The sequence below is a fragment of the Danio rerio genome, chromosome 2, assembly GCF_052040795.2.
Source record: "Danio rerio strain M-AB ecotype USA chromosome 2, GRCz13ab, whole genome shotgun sequence".
Taxonomy (NCBI): Eukaryota; Metazoa; Chordata; class Actinopteri; order Cypriniformes; family Danionidae; genus Danio; species Danio rerio.
This window is the reverse complement of record NC_141022.1, coordinates 50815611-50837695: the sequence shown is the minus strand read 5'-3', so window position 1 is coordinate 50837695 and position 22085 is coordinate 50815611. Positions and strand designations below refer to the sequence as shown.

General features: G+C 37.3%; 1 protein-coding gene across 20 annotated transcripts in view; it reads right to left on the bottom strand.

Annotated features, from left to right (window-relative positions):
• Positions 1-514: 514 nt before the first annotated feature.
• Positions 515-22085, bottom strand: part of wu:fb63a08 — a 41014-nt gene continuing 19443 nt past the window's right edge. Inside the window, exons 10-57 of one of the 20 annotated variants that reach the window (XM_087241384.1) lie at positions 19039-19322; positions 17238-17503; positions 14945-15001; positions 14724-14861; positions 14352-14608; positions 12158-12242; positions 11986-12084; positions 11603-11740; positions 11262-11527; positions 11067-11151; positions 10826-10930; positions 10567-10704; positions 10203-10462; positions 10024-10108; positions 9776-9880; positions 9486-9623; positions 9122-9381; positions 8943-9027; positions 8698-8802; positions 8403-8540; positions 8039-8298; positions 7860-7944; positions 7616-7720; positions 7327-7464; positions 6964-7223; positions 6785-6869; positions 6540-6644; positions 6250-6387; positions 5853-6112; positions 5674-5758; positions 5433-5537; positions 5142-5279; positions 4778-5037; positions 4599-4683; positions 4351-4455; positions 4062-4199; positions 3665-3924; positions 3486-3570; positions 3242-3346; positions 2951-3088; positions 2588-2847; positions 2409-2493; positions 2167-2271; positions 1909-2046; positions 1540-1799; positions 1361-1445; positions 1114-1252; positions 515-950 (exon numbers count right to left, since the gene is read on the bottom strand). In XM_087241384.1, the coding sequence (XP_087097510.1) occupies positions 1122-1252; positions 1361-1445; positions 1540-1799; positions 1909-2046; positions 2167-2271; positions 2409-2493; positions 2588-2847; positions 2951-3088; positions 3242-3346; positions 3486-3570; positions 3665-3924; positions 4062-4199; positions 4351-4455; positions 4599-4683; positions 4778-5037; positions 5142-5279; positions 5433-5537; positions 5674-5758; positions 5853-6112; positions 6250-6387; positions 6540-6644; positions 6785-6869; positions 6964-7223; positions 7327-7464; positions 7616-7720; positions 7860-7944; positions 8039-8298; positions 8403-8540; positions 8698-8802; positions 8943-9027; positions 9122-9381; positions 9486-9623; positions 9776-9880; positions 10024-10108; positions 10203-10462; positions 10567-10704; positions 10826-10930; positions 11067-11151; positions 11262-11527; positions 11603-11740; positions 11986-12084; positions 12158-12242; positions 14352-14608; positions 14724-14861; positions 14945-15001; positions 17238-17503; positions 19039-19322 (7098 nt within the window). In that variant the 3' untranslated portion in view covers positions 515-950; positions 1114-1121. The remainder of the gene's footprint in view (positions 951-1113; positions 1253-1360; positions 1446-1539; positions 1800-1908; positions 2047-2166; positions 2272-2408; positions 2494-2587; positions 2848-2950; positions 3089-3241; positions 3347-3485; positions 3571-3664; positions 3925-4061; positions 4200-4350; positions 4456-4598; positions 4684-4777; positions 5038-5141; positions 5280-5432; positions 5538-5673; positions 5759-5852; positions 6113-6249; positions 6388-6539; positions 6645-6784; positions 6870-6963; positions 7224-7326; positions 7465-7615; positions 7721-7859; positions 7945-8038; positions 8299-8402; positions 8541-8697; positions 8803-8942; positions 9028-9121; positions 9382-9485; positions 9624-9775; positions 9881-10023; positions 10109-10202; positions 10463-10566; positions 10705-10825; positions 10931-11066; positions 11152-11261; positions 11528-11602; positions 11741-11985; positions 12085-12157; positions 12243-14351; positions 14609-14723; positions 14862-14944; positions 15002-17237; positions 17504-19038; positions 19323-22085) is intronic. The other 19 variants (XM_087241385.1, XM_087241391.1, XM_087241390.1 and 16 more) reach the window with 19 other exon arrangements.

The window sequence follows — 22085 nt, the reverse complement described above, 5'->3', positions numbered from 1 at the left end:
TGCACAATAATAATAAAACAGATTTTAATATGAATTTCAGAAAATAAACACCTTTAATGTGTTCATTACTTTATTAAGATTTTCATGGTAATGTTTATATTCACCGTTTCATTTAGGGAAACTCCTGAGGTCAATACGTTTTATCTCTGAACTTTAATAATAAACCTATATAAAATTATTGGAGGTTTCCCACCTCCAGTCGCAATGACTTCTGGGACTTCTCGAGCGAGTTCGGTGCTCACGCCTTTATCAAGAACACATCCGGGAAGTTTCACACGTCCTCTGTTCTTGTGGTCTTGAGTATTGGAACTGAACTTTGTAAGTTGATGATGGCGTTACACGAGGACACAAAATCCCTGAAGAACGTATTTTGAGTAACAGCCATACTGTTGGAAATCTTCAACACTTCATAACCTGTAATAACAGTATTGGTCGTTCCATTTCCAACATGAGCTGCATGCAGTCGACCAATCACAACAGACTGGGTCATTTGACCAATCACCACATAACAGGATTTTATTGCACCAAATGAAAACGTTTATTAAATAAAGTTCAAAAGAGAATCACAGATAATGTGCACATACAAGAAACATTTGCAAAAAAAGACTTTTACTAGTTTTTAAATAATATAACAATATATTTATGTAGAACAATAGAATAAGGCATTTTGTAGATGTTAAGATGTTTGGGATGCCAAGCTGATACGATGCCTGTGTGAACTTCACTAAAAACAAACTGTTGTAGGAGGGGAAAACATCTTAGTGATGAAAAGCCGTGTTTAGTTTATGTAATATTATGAAAAGTCTGTTAGAGAAAATAACTTATAGGTCCTAGTTAAAAAAGGAGGAAGTCCAGATTGACCGATGACGGGTATTATCAGGTGGTCATTTGCCTTACAAAGATGGAAGTATGTTTCGGCATAAGAGCATTCGTTTAACAGCATGGACTGCCTGTGTAACAGAGATAGAAATAGAAACTATCATATTTTGAATATGTTTGTTAAAAGACTCTTAACATTACAGTATATCTTAAACTGGTAAAATAGTGAATTAGAATTTTTTTTTTTTTTTACCTAAAATCTGATTTGATTTTAACCTAAAATGATTTTATTACCAGGATGTTTATCTCCGTCTTGCTGCAACATTTTCATCCGTTGCTTTCCAGTCTTTCTCATTCTTTGCCTTCTCTTCTTTTAGCTTTATTGTGCTATTTTCACTGTCAGAATTTCCATACATGTCTGAGGCAGTGATATCTGAAGAGACAGAGAGAATTTTTTTGGAATATTTATGTTAGTTAATACTAGTAAATCAACGTAAAGTGTGTAGTTTATACTAAGAACATTCACATTGTAGAAACATACCACTACAGGGTCCTCTGTGCAGTGAAACATCATCAATGGCAACATCTGACCGGGCTGAGCTTCCTATACGCCCCTCAAAGATCACCTAATAGACCAATAACATGTCTAGAGATTAGTATATTTACATTGGATTGTGGAGAATTTGTAGAAGATCAGGTTATTTTAAAACATTGTCAGACCTGGAAGTTATCATCTGGTCTCAGGTCCACCTGTGCAAGATGCCACATGTTTCCTTGATCTTCTCTCTTCCTCCACACCTCTTTGGCCACATTGCCGTACTGCAGCAGGTAGACTGTCAGTCCCATGGTCCAGCTGGAGCCATACATGTGGTACCAGAACTGGAGACACTGAGGTTGAAGGTCAGCACATTGTGCACTGAGGAGACGGGCTGTGTCACCATGGACAGCACTGTCACCCTCAATGTACATATAAAATCCACCTGGAAAAGACGTTGAGCAACACAAACATAAATTTTTAGCCATTTAAGATAATGTTATAACTTTGATTCCTAAACTGTAGAAAGATTTCCAGATCTAGAAAAAACCTACTTCCTGTTGTGTGGTCAGAGGAGGGACCAGTCAGTGGTGTGGGGGTGGAGCCTCTTTGTCTTGTCCAATCAAATACATCAGTTGGCAATTGAGTCCAAGCACAAATATCATTTTCAAAATCACAGTTGATGTGACAAGCTGGAACAAAAGCACATGTTAGATTAGTAATTCCAGAAAACATCAAAAGATCCAGGAATTTAATCATGGTGGTGTTATTTTTTTGAACCATGACACTGCAGGGATCACTAGTGATCTTACATGATGAGGCGTTTGGTACATCTGCAGTTTGGATAAGGGCAGGTTGTGGTGTTGTTGGAGGTAGAGGCGGGAGGAGTTTTGGTGCACCCACATGGTTTGGTAAAGCTAAAGGATAATTGTAAGTATTAACACATTAACTCATGAACTCTTTTGCAAACTGAAATATTCGTTATGCCTTAAAGATTGATCTTTTGTTAAAGCTGAATATTTTTAGTAATGGCCTCTGCTGTGTAGACACATACCGCTACAGGGTCCTCTGTGCAGTGAAATGTCATCAATGGCAACATCTGACCGGTCTGAGCTTCCTCTACGCCCCTCAAAGATTACCTTAAAGACCAATAACAAGTCTATAGATAAGTATTTTTACTTTAATGTATGCTGCATTTGAAAAAGATTAGGTTATTTTCAATGTCTCACAGACCTGAAATTTAACATCTGGTCTCAGGTCCACCTGTGCAAGATGCCACATGTTTCCTTGGTCTTCTCTCTTCCTCCACACCTCTTTGGCCACATTACCATATTGCAGTAGGTAGACGCTCAGTCCCATAGTCCAGCTGGAGCCATACATGTGGTACCAGAACTGGAGACACTGAGGTTGAGGGTCAGCACATTGTGCACTGAGAAGACGGGCTGTGTCACCATGAAGGGCACTGTCACCCTCAATGTACATATAAAAGCCACCTGGGAAAGAAGTTGAGCAACACAAACATAAATTTGGAGATTGGAAATTGTTATAATTTGGATGCTCAAAATGTAGAATTCTAGATTAAGAGAAAAAACCCACTTCCTGTTGTGTGGTCAGAGGAGGGACCAGTCAATGGTGTAGGGGTGGAGCCTCTTTGTCTTGTCCAATCAAAAACATCAGTTGCCAACTGAGTCCAAGTGCAAATGTCTTTTTCAAAATCACAGTTGATTTGACAAGCTGGGAAAAAAAGCCAAACTACATTAGGGTTTTTATTAGCCTCTTCATGAAATCATTGTAAAATCCAGTGAAGTAATCACAGTAGTGTTAAATTTTGTCACCATCACTTATAACAGAATGTGATCAATCTGAAGTGGTGCACAGTGGTCTTACATGCTGATGCATTTGGCACTTCTGTAGTTTGGATGTGGGCAGGTTGTGGTGTTGTTTGAGGTGGAGGTGGGGGGAGTGTTGGTGGAACCACATGGTTAGGTAAATCTGAAAGATATTTACAATTGTAAATATTTATTTATCAAGTAAGGCATTATTTTGCAAAACCTAGTTGTTTTGCTAAGCTGACTTATTGGTTCTGAAGCTCAATGTTTTTACTAAGGGTCTCCACACTGTAGAAACCTACCACTACAGGGTCCTCTGTGCAGTGAGATGTCGTCAATGGCAACATCTGACCTGGATGAGCTTCCTCTACGCCCCTCAAAGATCACCTAATAGACCAACAACATGTCTACAGATTAGTATATTAACCTTTAATTGTGGAGTATTTGAAGAAGATTAGATTATTATCAAACTTTCACTGACCTGGAACTTAACATCTGGTCTTAGGTCCACCTGGGCAAGATGCCACATGTTTCCTTGGTCTTCTCTCTTCCTCCACACCTCTTTGGCCACATTACCATATTGCAGCAAGTAGACACTCAGTCCCATAGTCCAGCTGGAGCCATACATGTGGTACCAGAACTGGAGACACTGAGGTTGAGGATCAGCACATTGTGCACTAAGGAGACGGGCTGTGTCACCATGAAGGGCACTGTCACCCTCAATGTACATATAAAAGCCACCTGGAAATGTGAGTAAGGAAAGCATACTCTTAAATAGGCAAATGGGTCATAAATTTTTTTGCAACAAAACAATTTTTCATCTAAAAGAAAATGCTGTATTTTTCATATAGAATAACTCCTAGAAAAGCAAGACCCACTTCCTGTTGTGTGGTCAGAGGAGGGACCAGTCAGTGGTGTGGGGGTGGAGCCTCTTTGTCTTGTCCAATCAAAAACATCAGTTGCCAACTGAGTCCAAGTGCAAACGTCCTTTTCAAAATCACAGTTGATGTGACAAGCTGAAAAAATAAATTAATTTTATTACCAGTTTCATTTGTTTCTTCCTGAAAACATTGCAAAATCCAGTGAAGTAATCACAGTAATGTTATTTTTGGTACCATCACTTATAACAGAATGTGATCACTTTGCCGTAGTGCACAGTGGTCTTACATGCTGATGCGTTTGGCACTTCTGTAGTTTGGATGGGGGCAGGTTGTGGTGTTGTTGGAGGTGGAGGTGGGGGGAGTGTTGGTGGAACCACATGGTTTGGTAAATCTGAAAGATATTTACAATTGCAAATATTTATATAATAACTAAAAAGTCTTTTTGCAAAACCTAGTTGTTGTGCTAAATAAGCTGACTTGGTGGTCCTGAAGCTCAATGTTTTTACTAAGGGTCTCCACACTGTAGAAACCTACCACTACAGGGTCCCCTGTGTAGTGAGATGTCATCAATGGCAACATCTGAGCGGGCTGAGCTTCCTCTACGCCCCTCAAAGATCACCTAATAGAGCAATAATATGTCTACGGATTAATATTTTTACTTTAATGTGTGCTGCATTTGAAGAAGATTAGGTTATTGTCTAACTTTCACTGACCTGGAACTTAACATCTGGTCTTAGGTCCACCTGTGCAAGATGCCACATGTTTCCTTGGTCTTCTCTCTTCCTCCACACCTCTTTGGCCACATTACCATATTGCAGCAAGTAGACACTCAGGCCCATAGTCCAGCTGGAGCCATACATGTGGTACCAGAACTGAAGACACTGAGGTTGAGGGTCAGCACATTGTGCACTGAGGAGACGAGCTGTGTCACCATGAAGAGCACTGTCACCCTCAATGTACATATAAAAGCCACCTGGAAAAGAAGTTGAGCAACACAAACATAAATTTGGAGATTGGAAATTGTTATAATTTGGATGCTTAAAATGTAGAATTCTAGATCAAGAAAACAAAACCCACTTCCTGTTGTGTGGTCAGAGGAGGGACCAGTCAGTGGTGTGGGGGTGGAGCCTCTTTGTCTTGTCCAATCAAAAACATCAGTTGCCAACTGAGTCCAAGTGCAAAAGTCTTTTTCAAAGTCACAGTTGATGTGACAAGCTGGAAAAAAAGAAGCACATTTAATTACCAGTTTCATTCGTCTCTTCCTGAAAAATTTGTTAGACCCAGTGAAGTAATCATAGTAATATTATTTTTGGTACCATCACTTATAACAGAATGTGATCACTCTGCAGTGGTGGAAAGTGATCTTACATGCTGAGGCGTTTGGTACTTCTGTAGTTTGGATGGAGGCAGGTTGTGGTGTTGTTGGAGGTGGAGGTGGGGGGAGTGTTGGTGGAACCACATGATTTGGTAAATCTGAAAGATATTTACAAATGCAAATATTTATATATTAAGTAAGGCATTTGCAAAACCTAGTTGTTGTGCTAAATAAGCTGACTTGGTCCTGAAGCTCAATGTTTTTACTAAGGGTCTCCACACTGTAGAAACCTACCACTACAGGGTCCTCTGTGTAGTGAGATGTCATCAATGGCAACATCTGACTGGGATGAGCTTCCTCTACGCCCCTCAAAGATCACCTAATAGACCAACAACATGTCTACAGATTAGTATATTTACCTTTAATTGTGGAGCATTTGAAGAAGATTAGGTTATTGTCAAACTTTCACTAACCTGAAATTTAACATCTGGACTCAGGTCCACCTGTGCAAGATGCCACATGTTTCCTTGGTCTTCTCTCTTCCTCCACACCTCTTTGGCCACATTACCATATTGCAGCAAGTAGACACTCAGGCCCATAGTCCAGCTGGAGCCATACATGTGGTACCAGAACTGAAGACACTGAGGTTGAGGATCAGCACATTGTGCACTAAGGAGACGTGCCGTGTCACCATGAAGGGCACTGTCACCTTCAATGTACATATAAAAGCCACCTGGAAATTTGAGTGAGGAAAACATACTCTTAAATAGGCAAATGGTCATATAATTTTTTGCAACAAAACATTTTTTCCATCTAAAAGAAAATGCTGTATTTTTCATATAGAATAACTCCTAGAAAAGCAAGACCCACTTCCTGTTGTGTGGTCAGAGGAGGGACCAGTCAATGGTGTGGGGGTGGTGCCTCTTTGTCTTGTCCAATCAAAAACATCAGTTGCCAACTGAGTCCAAGTGCAAACGTCCTTTTCAAAGTCACAGTTGATTTGACAAGCTGGAAAAAAGAAGCACATTTAATCACCAGTATTATTCGTCTCTTCCTGAAAACATTGTAAGACCCAGTGAAGTAATCACAGTAATGTTATTTTTGATACCATCACTTATAAAAGAATGTGATCACTTTGCAGTGGTGCACAGTGGTCTTACATGCTGATGCATGTGGCACTTCTGTAGTTTGGATGGGGGCAGGTTGTGGTGTTGTTGAAGGTGGAGGTGGGGGGAGTGTTGGTGGAACCACATGGTTTGGTAAATCTGAAAGATATTTACAATTGCAAATATTTATATATTAAGTAAGGCATCGGTTTGCAAAACCTAGTTGTTGTGCTAAATAAGCTGACTTGGTACTGAAGCTCAATGTATTTACTAAGGGTCTCCACACTGTAGAAACCTACCACTACAGGGTCCTCTGTGCAGTGAGATGTCATCAATGGCAACATCTGAGCGTGCTGAGCTTCCTCTACGCCCCTCAAAAATCACCTAATAGACCAACAACATGTCTACAGATTAGTATATTTACCTTTAATTGTGGAGCATTTGAAGAAGATTAGATTATTGTCAAACTTTCACTAACCTGAAATTTAACATCTGGTCTTAGGTCCACCTGTGCAAGATGCCACATGTTTCCTTGGTCTTCTCTCTTCCTCCACACCTCTTTGGCCACATTACCATATTGCAGCAAGTAGACACTCAGTCCCATAGTCCAGCTGGAGCCATACATGTGGTACCAGAACTGAAGACACTGAGGTTGAGGGTCAGCACATTGTGCACTGAGGAGACGGGCTGTGTCACCATGAAGAGCACTGTCACCCTCAATGAACATATAAAAGCCACCTGGGAAAGACGTTGAGCAACACAAACATAAATTTGGGGATTGGAAAATGTTATCATTTGGATTCTTAAAATGTAGAATTCTAGATTAAGAGAAAAAACCCACTTCCTGTTGTGTGGTCAGAGGAGGGACCAGTCAATGGTGTGGGGGTGGAGCCTCTTTGTCTTGTCCAATCAAAAACATCAGTTGCCAACTGAGTCCAAGTGCAAACGTCCTTTTCAAAGTCACAGTTGATTTGACAAGCTGGAAAAAAAGCCAAACGTCATTAAGGATTTTATTAGCCTCTTCATGAAATCATTGTAAAATCCAGTGAAGTAATCACAGTAGTGTTATTTTTGGCACCATCACTTATAACAGAATGTGATCGATCTGCAGTGGTGGAAAGTGGTCTTACATGCTGAGGCGTTTGGCACTTCTGTAGTCTGGATGGAGACAGGTTGTGTTGTTGTTTGAGGTGGAGGTGGGGGGAGTGTTGGTGGAACCATGTGGTTTGGTAAATCTGAAGATATTTACAATTGTAAATATTTATGTATTAGGTAAGGCATAGTTTTGCAAAACCTAGTTGTTGTGCTAAATAAGCTGACTTGGTACTGAAGCTCAATGTATTTACTAAGGGTCTCCACACTGTAGAAACCTACCACTACAGGGTCCTCTGTGCAGTGAGATGTCATCAATAGCAACATCTGACCATGCTGAGCTTCCTCTTCGCCCCTCAAAGATCACCTAATAGACCAATAATATGTCTAGAGATTAGTATATTTTCCTTTAATTGTGGAGCATTTGAAGAAGATTAGGTTATTGTCAAACTTTCACTGACCTGGAACTTAACATCTGGTCTTAGGTCCACCTGTGCAAGATGCCACATGTTTCCTTGGTCTTCTCTCTTCCTCCACACCTCTTTGGCCACATTACCATATTGCAGCAAGTAGACACTCAGTCCCATAGTCCAGCTGGAGCCATACATGTGGTACCAGAACTGGAGACACTGAGGTTGAGGGTCAGCACATTGTGCACTAAGGAGACGGGCTGTGTCACCATGAAGGGCACTGTCACCCTCAATGTACATATAAAAGCCACCTGGAAAAGAAGTTGAGCAACACAAACATAAATTTGGAGATTGGAAATTGTTATAATTTGGATGCTTAAAATGTAGAATTCTAGATCAAGAAAACAAAACCCACTTCCTGTTGAGTGGTCAGAGGAGGGACCAGTCAGTGGTGTGGGGGTGGAGCCTCTTTGTCTTGTCCAATCAAAAACATCAGTTGCCAACTGAGTCCAAGTGCAAAAGTCTTTTTCAAAGTCACAGTTGATGTGACAAGCTGGAAAAAAGAAGCACATTTAATTACCAGTTTCATTCGTCTCTTCCTAAAAAAAAAACATTGTAAGACCCAGTGAAGTAATCACAGTAGTGTTATTTTTGGCACCATCACTTGTAACAAAATGTGATCAATCTGCAATGGTGGACAGTGATCTTACATGGTGAGGCGTTTGGCACTTCTGTAGTTTGGATGGGGGCAGGTTGTGGTGTTGTTGGAGGTGGAGGTGGGGGGAGTGTTGGTGGAACCACATGGTTTGGTAAATCTGAAAGATATTTACAAATGCAAATATTTATATATTAAGTAAGGCATCGGTTTGCAAAACCTAGTTGTTGTGCTAAATAAGCTGACTTGGTCCTGAAGCTCAATGTTTTTACTAAGGGTCTCCACACTGTAGAAACCTACCACTACAGGGTCCTCTGTGCAGTGAGATGTCATCAATGGCAACATCTGACCGGGATGAGCTTCCTCTACGCCCCTCAAAGATCACCTAATAGACCAACCACATGTCTACAGATTAGTATATTTACCTTTAATTGTGGAGCATTTGAAGAAGATTAGGTTATTGTCAAACTTTCACTGACCTGGAACTTAACATCTGGACTCAGGTCCACCTGTGCAAGATGCCACATGTTTCCTTGGTCTTCTCTCTTTCTCCACACCTCTTTGGCCACATTACCATATTGCAGCAAGTAGACACTCAGGCCCATAGTCCAGCTGGAGCCATACATGTGGTACCAGAACTGAAGACACTGAGGTTGAGGGTCAGCACATTGTGCACTGAGGAGACGGGCTGTGTCACCATGAAGAGCACTGTCACCCTCAATGTACATATAAAAGCCACCTGGAAAAGAAGTTGAGCAACACAAACATAAATTTGGAGATTGGAAATAATTTTAATTTGGATGCTTAAAATGTAGAATTCTAAAACAAGAAAACAAAACCCACTTCCTGTTGTGTGGTCAGAGGAGGGACCAGTCAGTTGTGTGGGGGTGGAGCCTCTTTGTCTTGTCCAATCAAACACATCAGTTGCCAACTGTTTCCAAGTGCAAATGTCTTTTTCAAAGTCACAGTTGATGTTGCAAGCTGGAAAAAAGAAGCACATTTAAGTACCAGTTTCATTCGTCTCTTCCTGAAGACATTGCAAGACCCAGTGAAGTAATTACAGTAATGTTATTTTTGGTACCATCACTTATAACAGAATGTGATCACTTTGCAGTGATGGACAGTGGTCTTACATGGTGAGGCGTTTAGTACTTCTGTAGTTTGGATGGGGGCAGGTTGTGGTGTTGTTGGAGGTGGGGGTGGGGGCAGTGTTGGTGGAACCACGTGGTTTGGTAAATCTGAAAGATATTTACAATTGTAAATATTTATATTTTAAGTAAGGCATCGGTTTGCAAAACCTAGTTGTTGTGCTAAATGAGCTGTCTTGGTGGTCCTGAAGCTGAAAGTTTTTACTAAGGGTCTCCACACTGTAGAAACCTACCACTACAGGGTCCTCTGTGTAGTGAGATGTCATCAATGGCAACATCTGACCGTGCTGAGCTTCCTCTACGCCCCTCAAAGATCACCTAATAGACCAACAACATGTCTGCAGATTAGTATATTTACCTTTAATTAAAGAGCATCTGAAGAAGATTAGGTTATTGTCAAACTTTTACTGACCTGGAACTTAACATCTGGACTCAGGTCCACCTGTGCAAGATGCCACATGTTTCCTTGGTCTTCTCTCTTCCTCCACACCTCTTTGGCCACATTACCATATTGCAGCAAGTAGACACTCAGGCCCATAGTCCAGCTGGAGCCATACATGTGGTACCAGAACTGAAGACACTGAGGTTGAGGATCAGCACATTGTGGACTTAGGAGACGGGCTGTGTCACCATGAAGAGCACTGTCACCCTCAATGTACATATAAAAGCCACCTGGTAAAGAAGTTGAGCAACACAAACATACATTTGGAGATTGGAAATTGTTATAATTTGGATGCTCAAAATGTAGAATTCTAGATCTAGAAAACAAAACCCACTTCCTGTTGTGTGGTCAGAGGAGGGACCAGTCAGTGGTGTGGGGGTGGAGCCTCTTTGTCTTGTCCAATCAAAAACATCAGTTGCCAACTGAGTCCAAGTGCAAATGTCTTTTTCAAAGTCACAGTTGATGTTGCAAGCTGGAAAAAAAGCACATTTCATTAGTAACTTCTTGATAACATTGGAAGATGCAGAGAAATAATTATGGTAGTTAGTTAGTTTTATGGTAGAATGTTAGTTCATGGTGGACAGTAGTCTTACATGGTGAGGTGTTTGGTACATTTGCAGTTTGATTGGGTGCAGGTTGTTGTGTTGTTGCAGGTAGAGGTGGGGGGAGTGTTGGTGGATCCGCATGGTTTGGTAAATCTAAAAGATATTTACCACTATTAACACATTAATTCATGTTTTTTTTTTTTAAGTGGAAAACTAATTTTGCTAAAAATATTGATCTGTTGGTAACCCTTAATGTTTTACTAAGAATCAACACACAGTAGAAACATACCGCTACAGGGTCCCCTGTGCAGTGAGACATCATCAATGGCAACATCTGACCAGCTTGAGCTTCCTCTACGCCCCTCAAAGATCACCTGATACACCAATAATAAATATCTACAGATTAGATCTCATATTTTGATATATTTACTTTAATATGTAGAGAATTTGAGGAAGTTTAAATTGTTGTCAAAATTTTACAAACCTGGAACTTAACATCTGATTTAATGTCCACCCTTGCAAGATGCCACATGTTTCCCTGGTCTTCTCCCTTCCTCCACACCTGTTTAAAAACATTGCCGTATTGCAACAGGTAGACACTCAGTCCCATGGTCCAGCTGGAGCCATACATGTGGTACCAGAACTGGAGACACTGAGGTTGAGGATCAGCACATTGTGGACTGATGAGGCGGGCTGTGTCACCATGGAGAGCACTGTCACCCTCAATATACATATAAAAGCCACCTGGACCTAGAAAATGAGACAACTTACTAGAGAAATGATCAAAGGATTGAACACTAAGTTAAATTATTGATGTTGACCTACTTCCTGTTGTGTGGTCAAAGGAGGGGCCGGTCATTGATGTGGGGGTGGAGCCTCTGTGTCTTGTCCAATCAAAAACATCAGTTACCATCTGAGTCCAGCTGCAGATGTCACTTTCAAAATCACAGCTCATTCTGCAATCTGACAAATCAAAGCAACCGCAAAGTTGTAATGCGATGACATAGACCAAGAATGACCTTCACCCTATTCATTTCACCTTTAAATTCACAAGACAAATCTTTGTTTATTGAGAGTATACTTTAAATTTGAGCTCTTTGTGCAATTCCCTAATACGAACTGCAGGAACAATTACCTGTGAGTAATGTTAATTGTCAAAAGAGTGTTTTAAATCACTTTCACATTGACATAATTGTTAGAAACCTTACTTGGATAGGGATCGACAACATTTGGAGAAGTGAGATGGGGTTCCAGAGTGGTTGATTCTGAATCTTCTACAGACGAATCTGCCAATGCAATATCAATAACTATATTATGTTAAAAATGTTTCATACATATATGGTTAACAGCATTACTGAAGTTTATTTCTGAAATACTTACAATCACATGCCCCATGTGTTATGGTAACGTCATCTATGGCGACATCTGAGCGAGAATCTGACCCCCTGATGCCTTCAATGATGATCTGAAAAAATCCAATATATTATACACATTATATATACACCATTATATATACACTCAAGCTATTTTGTGGTTGTTGCTAGATAAGATACAGTTGTGGCCAGAAGTTACAGAGAATTATTTATATTATTTGTTATTAAATTTCCCATTTATTGTATTTTATTAATGTCTACCCCCACCCCTAATCTTAAACCAAACCGTCACAGTAACTTAAAAACAGTGTTTATATCGAGTATTATTTATACTATCTGTTAAATTACCTAATAAATTGTATTTTTTAATGCCTACCCCCACCCCAACCATAAACCCAACTATCAAAGTACTGTAAAAATATTAATTATTGTTATACAGTGTCATAACAAATGTTAATATGCATATCGCACTTCCGGCCGGCCACATATCTGATCTGGACTTTCTTCTATTTTGTCAGACTTCTATCGGTTTCCATTCCCTGTGTTTATATACATTTTAAAGTATTACATGAGAAACGAGTGATGGAATCGCCAAATTTTTTATGCGAATTTGTTGAGTCACAAAAACGTTTTTCCACTCATTTCAGGTGGTTTTAGACATGTGTGAAAAAGGGTTAACGCAAATAATAGGTTGTTTTCACATGTTGTCATTGATGTGCGAAATTCTGACAGAGGGCAGGAGGTAGGAGGCAGGTGGTTCTTCTACATAGGAATCGCTATCAGAACATCACAATATTTATGTTTTATGTTGTTTATAATTGTTTAAATCTGCCAAAATAACAAATGCCAAACAGCTTTTATAGACTTCCAACCACTTGACCATTTCACTTCCATTTTTGGCAAAATTCAAGAAACTGGCTGAAAAACGGAAGAAAAGGCAGCATTTAATTAACATTTATTCAATATATCTATGTGTTAAAACTTTCTTTTAACTGCGATAATTCTTTTGACAGCACCAATACAGATTTTATACAGTCCTAGCTAAGTGTTTAAAGATGTTAACTTGTTATATAAAACTACAAACACCAACATACTTGAGAATATCCTTAAGAATATAAATAATGCCTTGCAAAAAAAATGTTTTGCAAAAATCCATACCTTTACTGGCGTTTTGTCGGAATAAACAACCGTAACATAAGCATCGAGATGTGCAGCAGTGGTGAATGTTTGTTGATGGTAAGTTCATCGATCGAAAAAAAAAATGCAACCCTTGTGACAAAACTAGACGGTTATTATTGGGGAGCACTTTTCCCCCCTTACATAAATAAATGAATAATGTACACTAGTTTAGTAGAAAGCTCTGCCGTCCACATGATATAATGATCATACCCAACATATGTGAATATGTTCTACTTATTTCTCCTTTGAAATATGGTATAATGCAAAAATAAAGACTTTCTTCTATCTTTCACATTCTGTTTTTTACTTCCTGCCCTTCATCTGAATTTCTTGTGTCACCATGTGATTGAAAACAACCTATGGGAGATGAAAACACATTTGCTGAATAAACTTTGTAATTTATATTTTGCATGCCTTGTTTACTTGGTTGCTAGGTTACCAATACTACAGTCAGCCACTCTAACAACTTGATGGAAATCAGAGACTAGAATACACAAGACATGTCACTCGTTTCTTTTTAAATGGGGGAAAGTGTAATGGTCAATATGGTGAATAAAGCCCCGTCTACTAGTACATCAGTTAATCATCGATTAATATATTGTGAATAAAGCCCGCCTTTTAGTACAGGAGCCAATCATCGATCGCTATAGACTGACGATACTCCAGGGTAGGGGCTTGGACCAGACGTGAGTTTCTGCAGATTGATATGGATGTTTAGAAATGAAACTAAATAGACAGTTGTTTGATTTCATTGATGATTCCTAATATGAAATTCAATGGTAAGCTTGGCAAGCAGTTTTGGAGAATTTGATGTTTCCTCTTTCAAGCAGAATGCCAGAGCATACTGCCCAAGAGGTGTTTCAAAGATGGCCTTCGAGTGAAATGACTTGCCTTAAAGGGACTTTGTGGAAATGCACTTAATTCACTTCTTTTTTTGTGGTTATTTTGCAAACATTCCCTTCACATTAGGTGGAAACCAGGCTAATGCCTTCTACTTTTCATGTGGACATACAGAAACGTACCTGGAATGGATTTTGTGGCTTGATTTCTACTTGTCCTTGGATCCAGCGGTTACCATGGTTGTTTTCTCTGGACCATATTTTGGTGGCACGGTTGTTTTCAAACTTGTAGAGGTTGAGTGACATGAAATGTGCCGGCCCGTACATGTGAAACCAAAAACTCAAACACTGCTGGCCAGAAGTGTGACAGTCGGGACTCATTATTCGGGCTGAGTCACCATGGACTACACTGTCTCCTTCGATATACATGTAAAAGCCACCTATTTAAAACAATCAGTGAGAGGAAAAGGGATGCTTACATGCTATTGACATTGACCCAATGTTTACATGAAATGCAGGATATAGTCAGAATGCCATAATCTATTTTAGACTTACTTCCTGTGGTGTGATCACCATTTGGCCCGGTGAAGTTTGATGGAGTTGATCCTGACCACCTCGTCCAATCAAAACTGTCTTGGATGAGTTGTTCCCACCCACATTCATCCTGGTCAAAGTTACAGCTCCATGGACAACCTGGTTGATGACGAGGGAATTAATTAATATTGAGAATAAAGCAAGAGGAAAGAAACGAAAGAGAAAAACGAGAGAGTGCTTACTTGCAGAGGATGGAGTTGGTGTGGGCTTGTTTGTTGGTGGTGCTGTAGGATTGGCAACTGTATTGAGAAATAAAAACATCCATAGGGTTAAGGTATATCATTCATTCATACATTCATTGATTTTCTTTTTGGCTCAGTTCCTTTATTTATTTGGGGTCTGGGGTTGCCACAGCGGAATGAACCTATTACTTTAAGTTTGTTCCTTAAGTTTGTTCTTAAACTGGAAAGTAAAGTCCACACTAGGGGCTTATTAACTACTAGCTAGTTTGTAACTAAATCTGTTCTTACTTCGGTTGCACCTCATGTTCTTAAGGAAGCCATAGTTAATAGGTCACAAGCTCTGTGTGCAGTGTAGTCGCATTGAATGTTGTTATATCCAATAAGAGGCATTTAAATAGTTAAACTGCTTTAAAATCTGAATTATTCAACCTTATTATTATTATCCTTATTGGAATTATTAGCCCCCTGTTTATTTTTGCCTCCCAATTTCTGTTTAATAATCTATATAAAACTATCTAATCATGATAGTTTTAATAACTCATTACTAAAAACGGATTTATTTTATCTTTGCCATGATGACAGCAAATAATATTTAAAATAATATTTATTTTTGTCTAAACAGCTTAAAGTGACATTTAAAGGCTTAAGTAGGTTAATTAGGTTAACTACTAAGGTTAGGGTAATTAGGAAAGTTATTGTGTAATGATGGTTTGTACTGTAGACTATCTGAAAAAAAACTTAAAGGGGCCAATAATTTTGACTTTAAAATGGTTTTAAATGATTAAAAACTGCTTTTATTCTAGCCAAAATAAAACAAATAAGACTTTCTCCAGAAGAAAAAAATATTATCTGACATACTGTGAAAAATTCCTTGCTCTGTTAAACATCATTTGGGAAATATATATATATATATATATATATATATATATATATATATATATATATATATATATATATATATATATATATATTTATTAAAAGACGGTTTAATAATTCTGACTTCAACTTTAATTGTCCTATGAAACTTAAATGACAAATACCATTTTATAGTAGCCTAGCATACATTATATTATAGTCAGTAATTAATAACAGATGACGCACATACCTACATCGCGAGCCGTGAGTGCAAGCAAAATTGACATGAAATTGTCAACACATTATATTTGATTATTAAAAAAAAATTATCCTACACATGAAAGAGAATAGAAGGGAAATAGAAAGGGAAATTTTCATTTTAATTGATGGATACAATTAATACAAAACACTCCTTGAAAACGAATTAAACTCCTCTTTTATGAACCGAAAAAAAAGTGAGATTTAGGAGGAAATTAACGCTGTGAGTAGAGGGAGATCATTACCGTAAGCTCCTTAACGCAAACTAATCTTGCTGTCATTTTTTCAGCACTATATATGGGGGGTAGGTTTCCATAAGTATTTAGTTGGAATGTAATGTTATGTTTAAACTAAGTTCAATGGTGCAACACAAAAATATTTTGCAGTATGTAAGTCATACCTGCCAACAATTCCCGTTTTTCCCGGGAGTCTCCCATATTTCAGACCCATTCCCTGTCCATCTACTGTATTGGACTGTCTCTCGGAATACTCCCGGAATTCTACTATTTTACTAGATATTTTTCAAGACACTTCTATTCAGCTTAAAGCGACATTTAAAGACATAACTTGGTTAATTACGTTAATTAGACAGGCGAGGGTAATTAGGCAAGTTATTGTATAATGATGGTTTGTACTGTACACAATCTAAAAAATATATTGCTTATAGGGGCTAATAATATTGACCTTGGTATTGGTAAAAAAAAACCCTGCTTTTTAATCTAGCTGAAATAAAAAAAAAGACTTTCTCCAGAAGAAAAAATATTACCAGACATACTGTGAAAATTTCCTCGCTCTGTTAAACATCATTTGAGAAATATTTAAAAAAATAAGAAACATTTCACAGGAGGGCTAATAATTTTGACTTTAACTATACATATTACAGCCTGATCTCACGAGAAAACGTAAGTATTTTACGTTTTGCCAGTTTAGTGGCTAATTCGTACGAATTCGTACGAGTTCAGTCGTACGAAATGGTATGATTTTAAAAAGGAGGCGTGGCACCTGACCCCACCTCTAACCCCAACCGTCATTGGGGGATAAGCAAATCGTACTAAATTGTACGAATTAGATCGTACGAATTCATACGAATTAGCCACTAAATGAAAAAGTTACGAATTGCCGTGAGATTGTGTTGCATATTAATGTAAAAGAGTAAATGTTTATTTTGCAACACACTTACAGCATAAGGTATGATTCCTCCATTGGGGCAGAAACACCTCAGCCATCTCACAAGCAGACACATAGTCCTCCAAAGAGGTGCAGAGCTGAGCTTTGTCCCCCTGGGACATGCAGTAATCAGAAACGCAGCTGCTGACATAAATCTGGGGTGGAACGAACCAGTGGCACTCTTTAAAAGGATCTTCAAATAGTTCACTGCACTTCGTATATGCATCATCCTCCAGACCTGGATGGCATGCAGGGGGGTCTGGAGAACCATCACTACAACTGGAAAAAAATAGTGAACTGTGTTAGTTTTAAACATTTTATATTGATGCTGATCTTGTTTGTTGTTATGTTTGGAGAGTTTTAAATGTTTCAAATGTTTAAGCTGGTTTCTTCAGCAGTTTTATTGATTTTCTTTAGACAGTAAGAAATCAGATAGATGTAAGATATGAGGATTATCATATAATATCCTCTAACATGATAGAGTGTAAAAAAATGAAAATGCTAAATTTCTAGACTTTTTTAAATCATTTTTTTTTTCATTTAACAATTGTCCCATATGTTAAAATATTATATTGAATTATTTTATTTTCTATATTATATTATATTATATTATATTATATTATATTATATTATATTATATTATATTATATTATATTATATTTATGACCAAAAATATATTTGCTAAAATATATTGACAGAACTGTAATTAATTAATTAATTAATTAATTAATTAATTAATTTGTTTATTTAATTATTTTTGTTGCATTATTTTCTAAGAAAAATATTAATGTTACACTGGGAGAAAATTTATGCCTAAATTATATATTTCCTTTACCTAAAAATCTAGACTTTGACACAAATCTGAACTATATGTGTATAAATATATAATATATCTTTGACACTTTATTTTAAAACATTTTTTTAATCGTTTATATTTTAATTAATGGATACAAGGTATTGGAATTGTATCATCCCTAAAATATATTTTGAAATTATTTGGGTAGCTTATATGAATGTTGAAATTAAATTATATGCTTTTATTTAAAAAATATCATTAAAATATTTAGAAAATACACATAATCACTTTAAAAATTGTGGATGATTAATCTCTGTATCAATCAAATCATCTTTGTGAACAGGATCAAACGATTTTATAGAAAGATTTGACTCGTTTACAAACCACATTGTTATAAACATGCCAGAAAAAAATTGTCATTACGCTGAAAATAATACCCTATGAAATCCTTGTGTGTGAAGTATCCCTTTAAATCATCAGGAGAAACATCACACCTGTCATAATAAATGTCTTTGTATCTGCCCAATAACCAATTCACTGTCTGTCTTTAACAATACTTTTGAATATTTTTTATAAAGTACTACATTTTTTTGAGTAATCATGTTAAAATATGTATTATATTATATTATATTATATTATATTATATTATATTATATTATATTATATTATATTATATTATATTATATATAAAATATGATATAAATATAAAAATTGTGAAAATATATTTGCTGAAATATATTGACATGAATGCATTTTCTATGTAACACTGGAAGAAAATATATTTCTAAAAATATATTTATTGAAACTATCGATTTTAGACACACATATCAGCTTTAAGTGTATAAATACATGACTTATTTTGCCAATTTGTTTTTAGAAAGCAATTATTCTATTATTAGCCTATATAATAGTTGAAATTAAAATATTTTTGATTTATGACCCATTAACTTTGTCTTTACAAATTCATAGCTATTATTTGAATGAATAAATACAAATTGTGTGATCATTGATCTCTTACGGCCACTCGCTGTCATTGTTATTCCAGCTGCTGGCGAACTCGTGCGCAATTGCCACCAGGTTTCCGTCGGGTGTCAGGAAATCATCAAACTGACTGCCAGAGTAGGTGCCGCACAGGCCGCAGAGCTCGCCTTCATATCTCTCATCCACCTGGATGAACAGCCTGGCGTTTCCAAACAGCAACCTAAGGCCGAAGTTTGTATCGAGCTGAATGTAAGGACCAGACTCAAACGCAGACATGGATGAACCAAACTGCGCAGGAAGGCGAACCTGACCGCCGTTTACCTGGAAGGAAGAAAAATGTCAAGGTAAGGTAAGAAGCGATACCTCACTTTACCTCTTTTCCTCTACCTATTTTTCTTAGTTTGACATTTACTCCAATCTGTTGAAAGGAATTAGGAGTTAGATTTATGACAGTTTTAATATTTATTGGGAGCGATTTATGCTGCAGTTTACTCTTTCATTATTTCTGCTTTATAAGGGAAATTTTACAAAAAAATGTATTATTATAATTTTTTTTACAAATTTATTGAAGTAAATTTGACTTCTTTATTGACTTTTTAATGTTGATTTTTGATTGAAATATGAATGGTGAATGTTATGAATGGGTAATTTGTAAACTTCTGGGAAAAATCAGTGGTCCTACAATAGGCTATATTTGTGTGTGTGTGTGTGTGTGTGTGTGTGTGTATATGTATATATATAAATATAAATATATATATATATATATATATATATATATATATATATATATATATATATATATATATATATATATATATAATTACTTTGCACACACTAGGACTAAAGAGGGACTAAATACTCTCTAACTCACTGCAGTTTGACAAATATTGCAGCTGTTGGACAACATAATTTACTTTTGAGGCTTTTTAGGTAGGAATGTAGTTGTTTAGAAAGCAACTAAGCATACTGAGCAGAGCTAAGGCGGTTGACATTCTGTCACAAGATGGTGACAGAGACTGCATAATAAGGAGAAAATAAAGGAGGAAATACTCAGCGTAAATTTCAAATTACAGCTGTTTTAATCATCATAAAACATCTAAGCGACACTCTAAGTTGATTTCTCTCTTTTGTTTGTTGCAGTGCTGTATTTATACCATAGTGATCTGTTAGTGTTTGCTTTGCTTTGGCTTTTTCTGGGTTAATTATTGTGATATCCTGATTGCAGCAGAGAAATACTGGGAAATGTAGACCGAAGGCGTTTCATGTCGTTCAGCCTTATAATCTTAAAATGTGAGCAAAAATGACCTGTTTTGTCATAACTTTAGACATTAAGCTAGAGAATCATTTAAATTCTACATCTAAAGTGACGTTTGTGAAGTACAAATAGTCTCTGCTGTTATTTTTATGTAAATGAGTAGTGGAAGAAAGTAGTTCATCGTACACAAGGATTTTTGAGACTCTCCATGTTTGATTTTCCTTTTTGTCGACACAATTGTGCCATCAAACTGCTGTATAGATGCAGTATCACACTTGTAGCAGTGCGATATAGCTGATGAGTGTCTAAGGCAGGGGTCACCAATCCTGGTCCTGGAGGGCCGGTGTCCCTGCAGGGTTTAGCTCCATCTTGCCTCAACACACCTGCCTGGATGTATCAAGTATACCTAGTAAGATCTTGATTACCTTGTTCAGGTGTGTTTGATTATGGTTGGAGCTAAAATCTGCAGTACACTGGCCCTCCAGGAACAAGTTTGGTGACCACTGGTCTAAGGCACTCAAACTGTGGCCTCGAGTCAATAGCCGCATTTCCACTGTCGGGCCAGTGCGAGCCAGGGCTTTTATCTGGCCGGGCCAATCGCCCGGGAGGTGAGCAGTAAGTCATGTTGCGTTTCCACTGTCGGACTAGAAGCTTGCAGTGCGTCAGGCAAACCCTGCCCCCAAAACTTCCCCCAAATCAAACTTCACACAACTCACACACTTCAGGGGGAAACAGGCAGGTAAAGCACACCATCGCATCCTCACTAAACCATTAAAATGAAGACAACCAAAACAAACAGATGACACGTTGCTGTACAGCAGTACATGATATGTCTATACGCACGGGCCTGTTAGTTCTCGTTCATATTCATTTACTCACCGACCCACTGTTGGCATCAAACATTGAGTGGTCTCACCAGCGCAGGGAGTGCACTATCCATAATATAACACCACAGAAATTCTGTTAATAACTCAGTAGAAAATGTATTTTATAACATCGTATCCAAATACTTTATAAATAATATTTCAAACCTTCTCCGGTGTTTGTTGTTTTTAGAAAATATCTCAAATATTTCTCTCTTTTTTTTCAGATATTCCTTTGTAAAATAAAAGTTTAATAAGGCTTTAAAAAGGTTTGATTTGTGAATTGTATATACCTACATTATTTTAGCTAGCTTTTATATTGGTTTATTTATTTAATGAGATTTTATTATATGCAATATTTGTAATTCTTTAAGTTATTTCAATATAGCTTAGGCTATTTTATCAAGTGAAAGTGATAGGTGGAAAGCGACTGGCCTTGGCTCGCCCTGGCTCGTTCGCTTTAGGCGCGGTTAATGCACGCCTCCCACCAGTGCCGATATACATATATTTTTTTTCAATTTGATTAATTTTTTTTCAATTTTTAGTTTTGATTCTTTTAGAGATTAGATATACATTTTTTTTTTGGAGGAAAAACAAAACAAAATCCATAATGGTCTGGAAATAAGTTTGCTTGCCTATTTTTTTTTGCAGTCCCTCCAGTTCAGTAGTTTTTGTTTATTTTACTGTAAAGCACAGGAGCTAAAGCAAATAAAGGCATACTTTTTGAGAAAAGCCATCACAAAAACAGGCAGTTTAGGCTGCAAATATAAAACAAACATTCTTGAAAATAAAAAGACACAAAAAAGGAGTAATTTCAGCAGTATTGTGCTTGTAATTGTTTGATTTAAAAAAAATCATTTACTAAAATCCTTGATTGACAGAATACTTCTATCAATCAAAAATGTGTAGGATTTGTAAAGGGAAAATTGGGTCATGCGTTAGTTGGCACATTGTTTTATTGTGCAG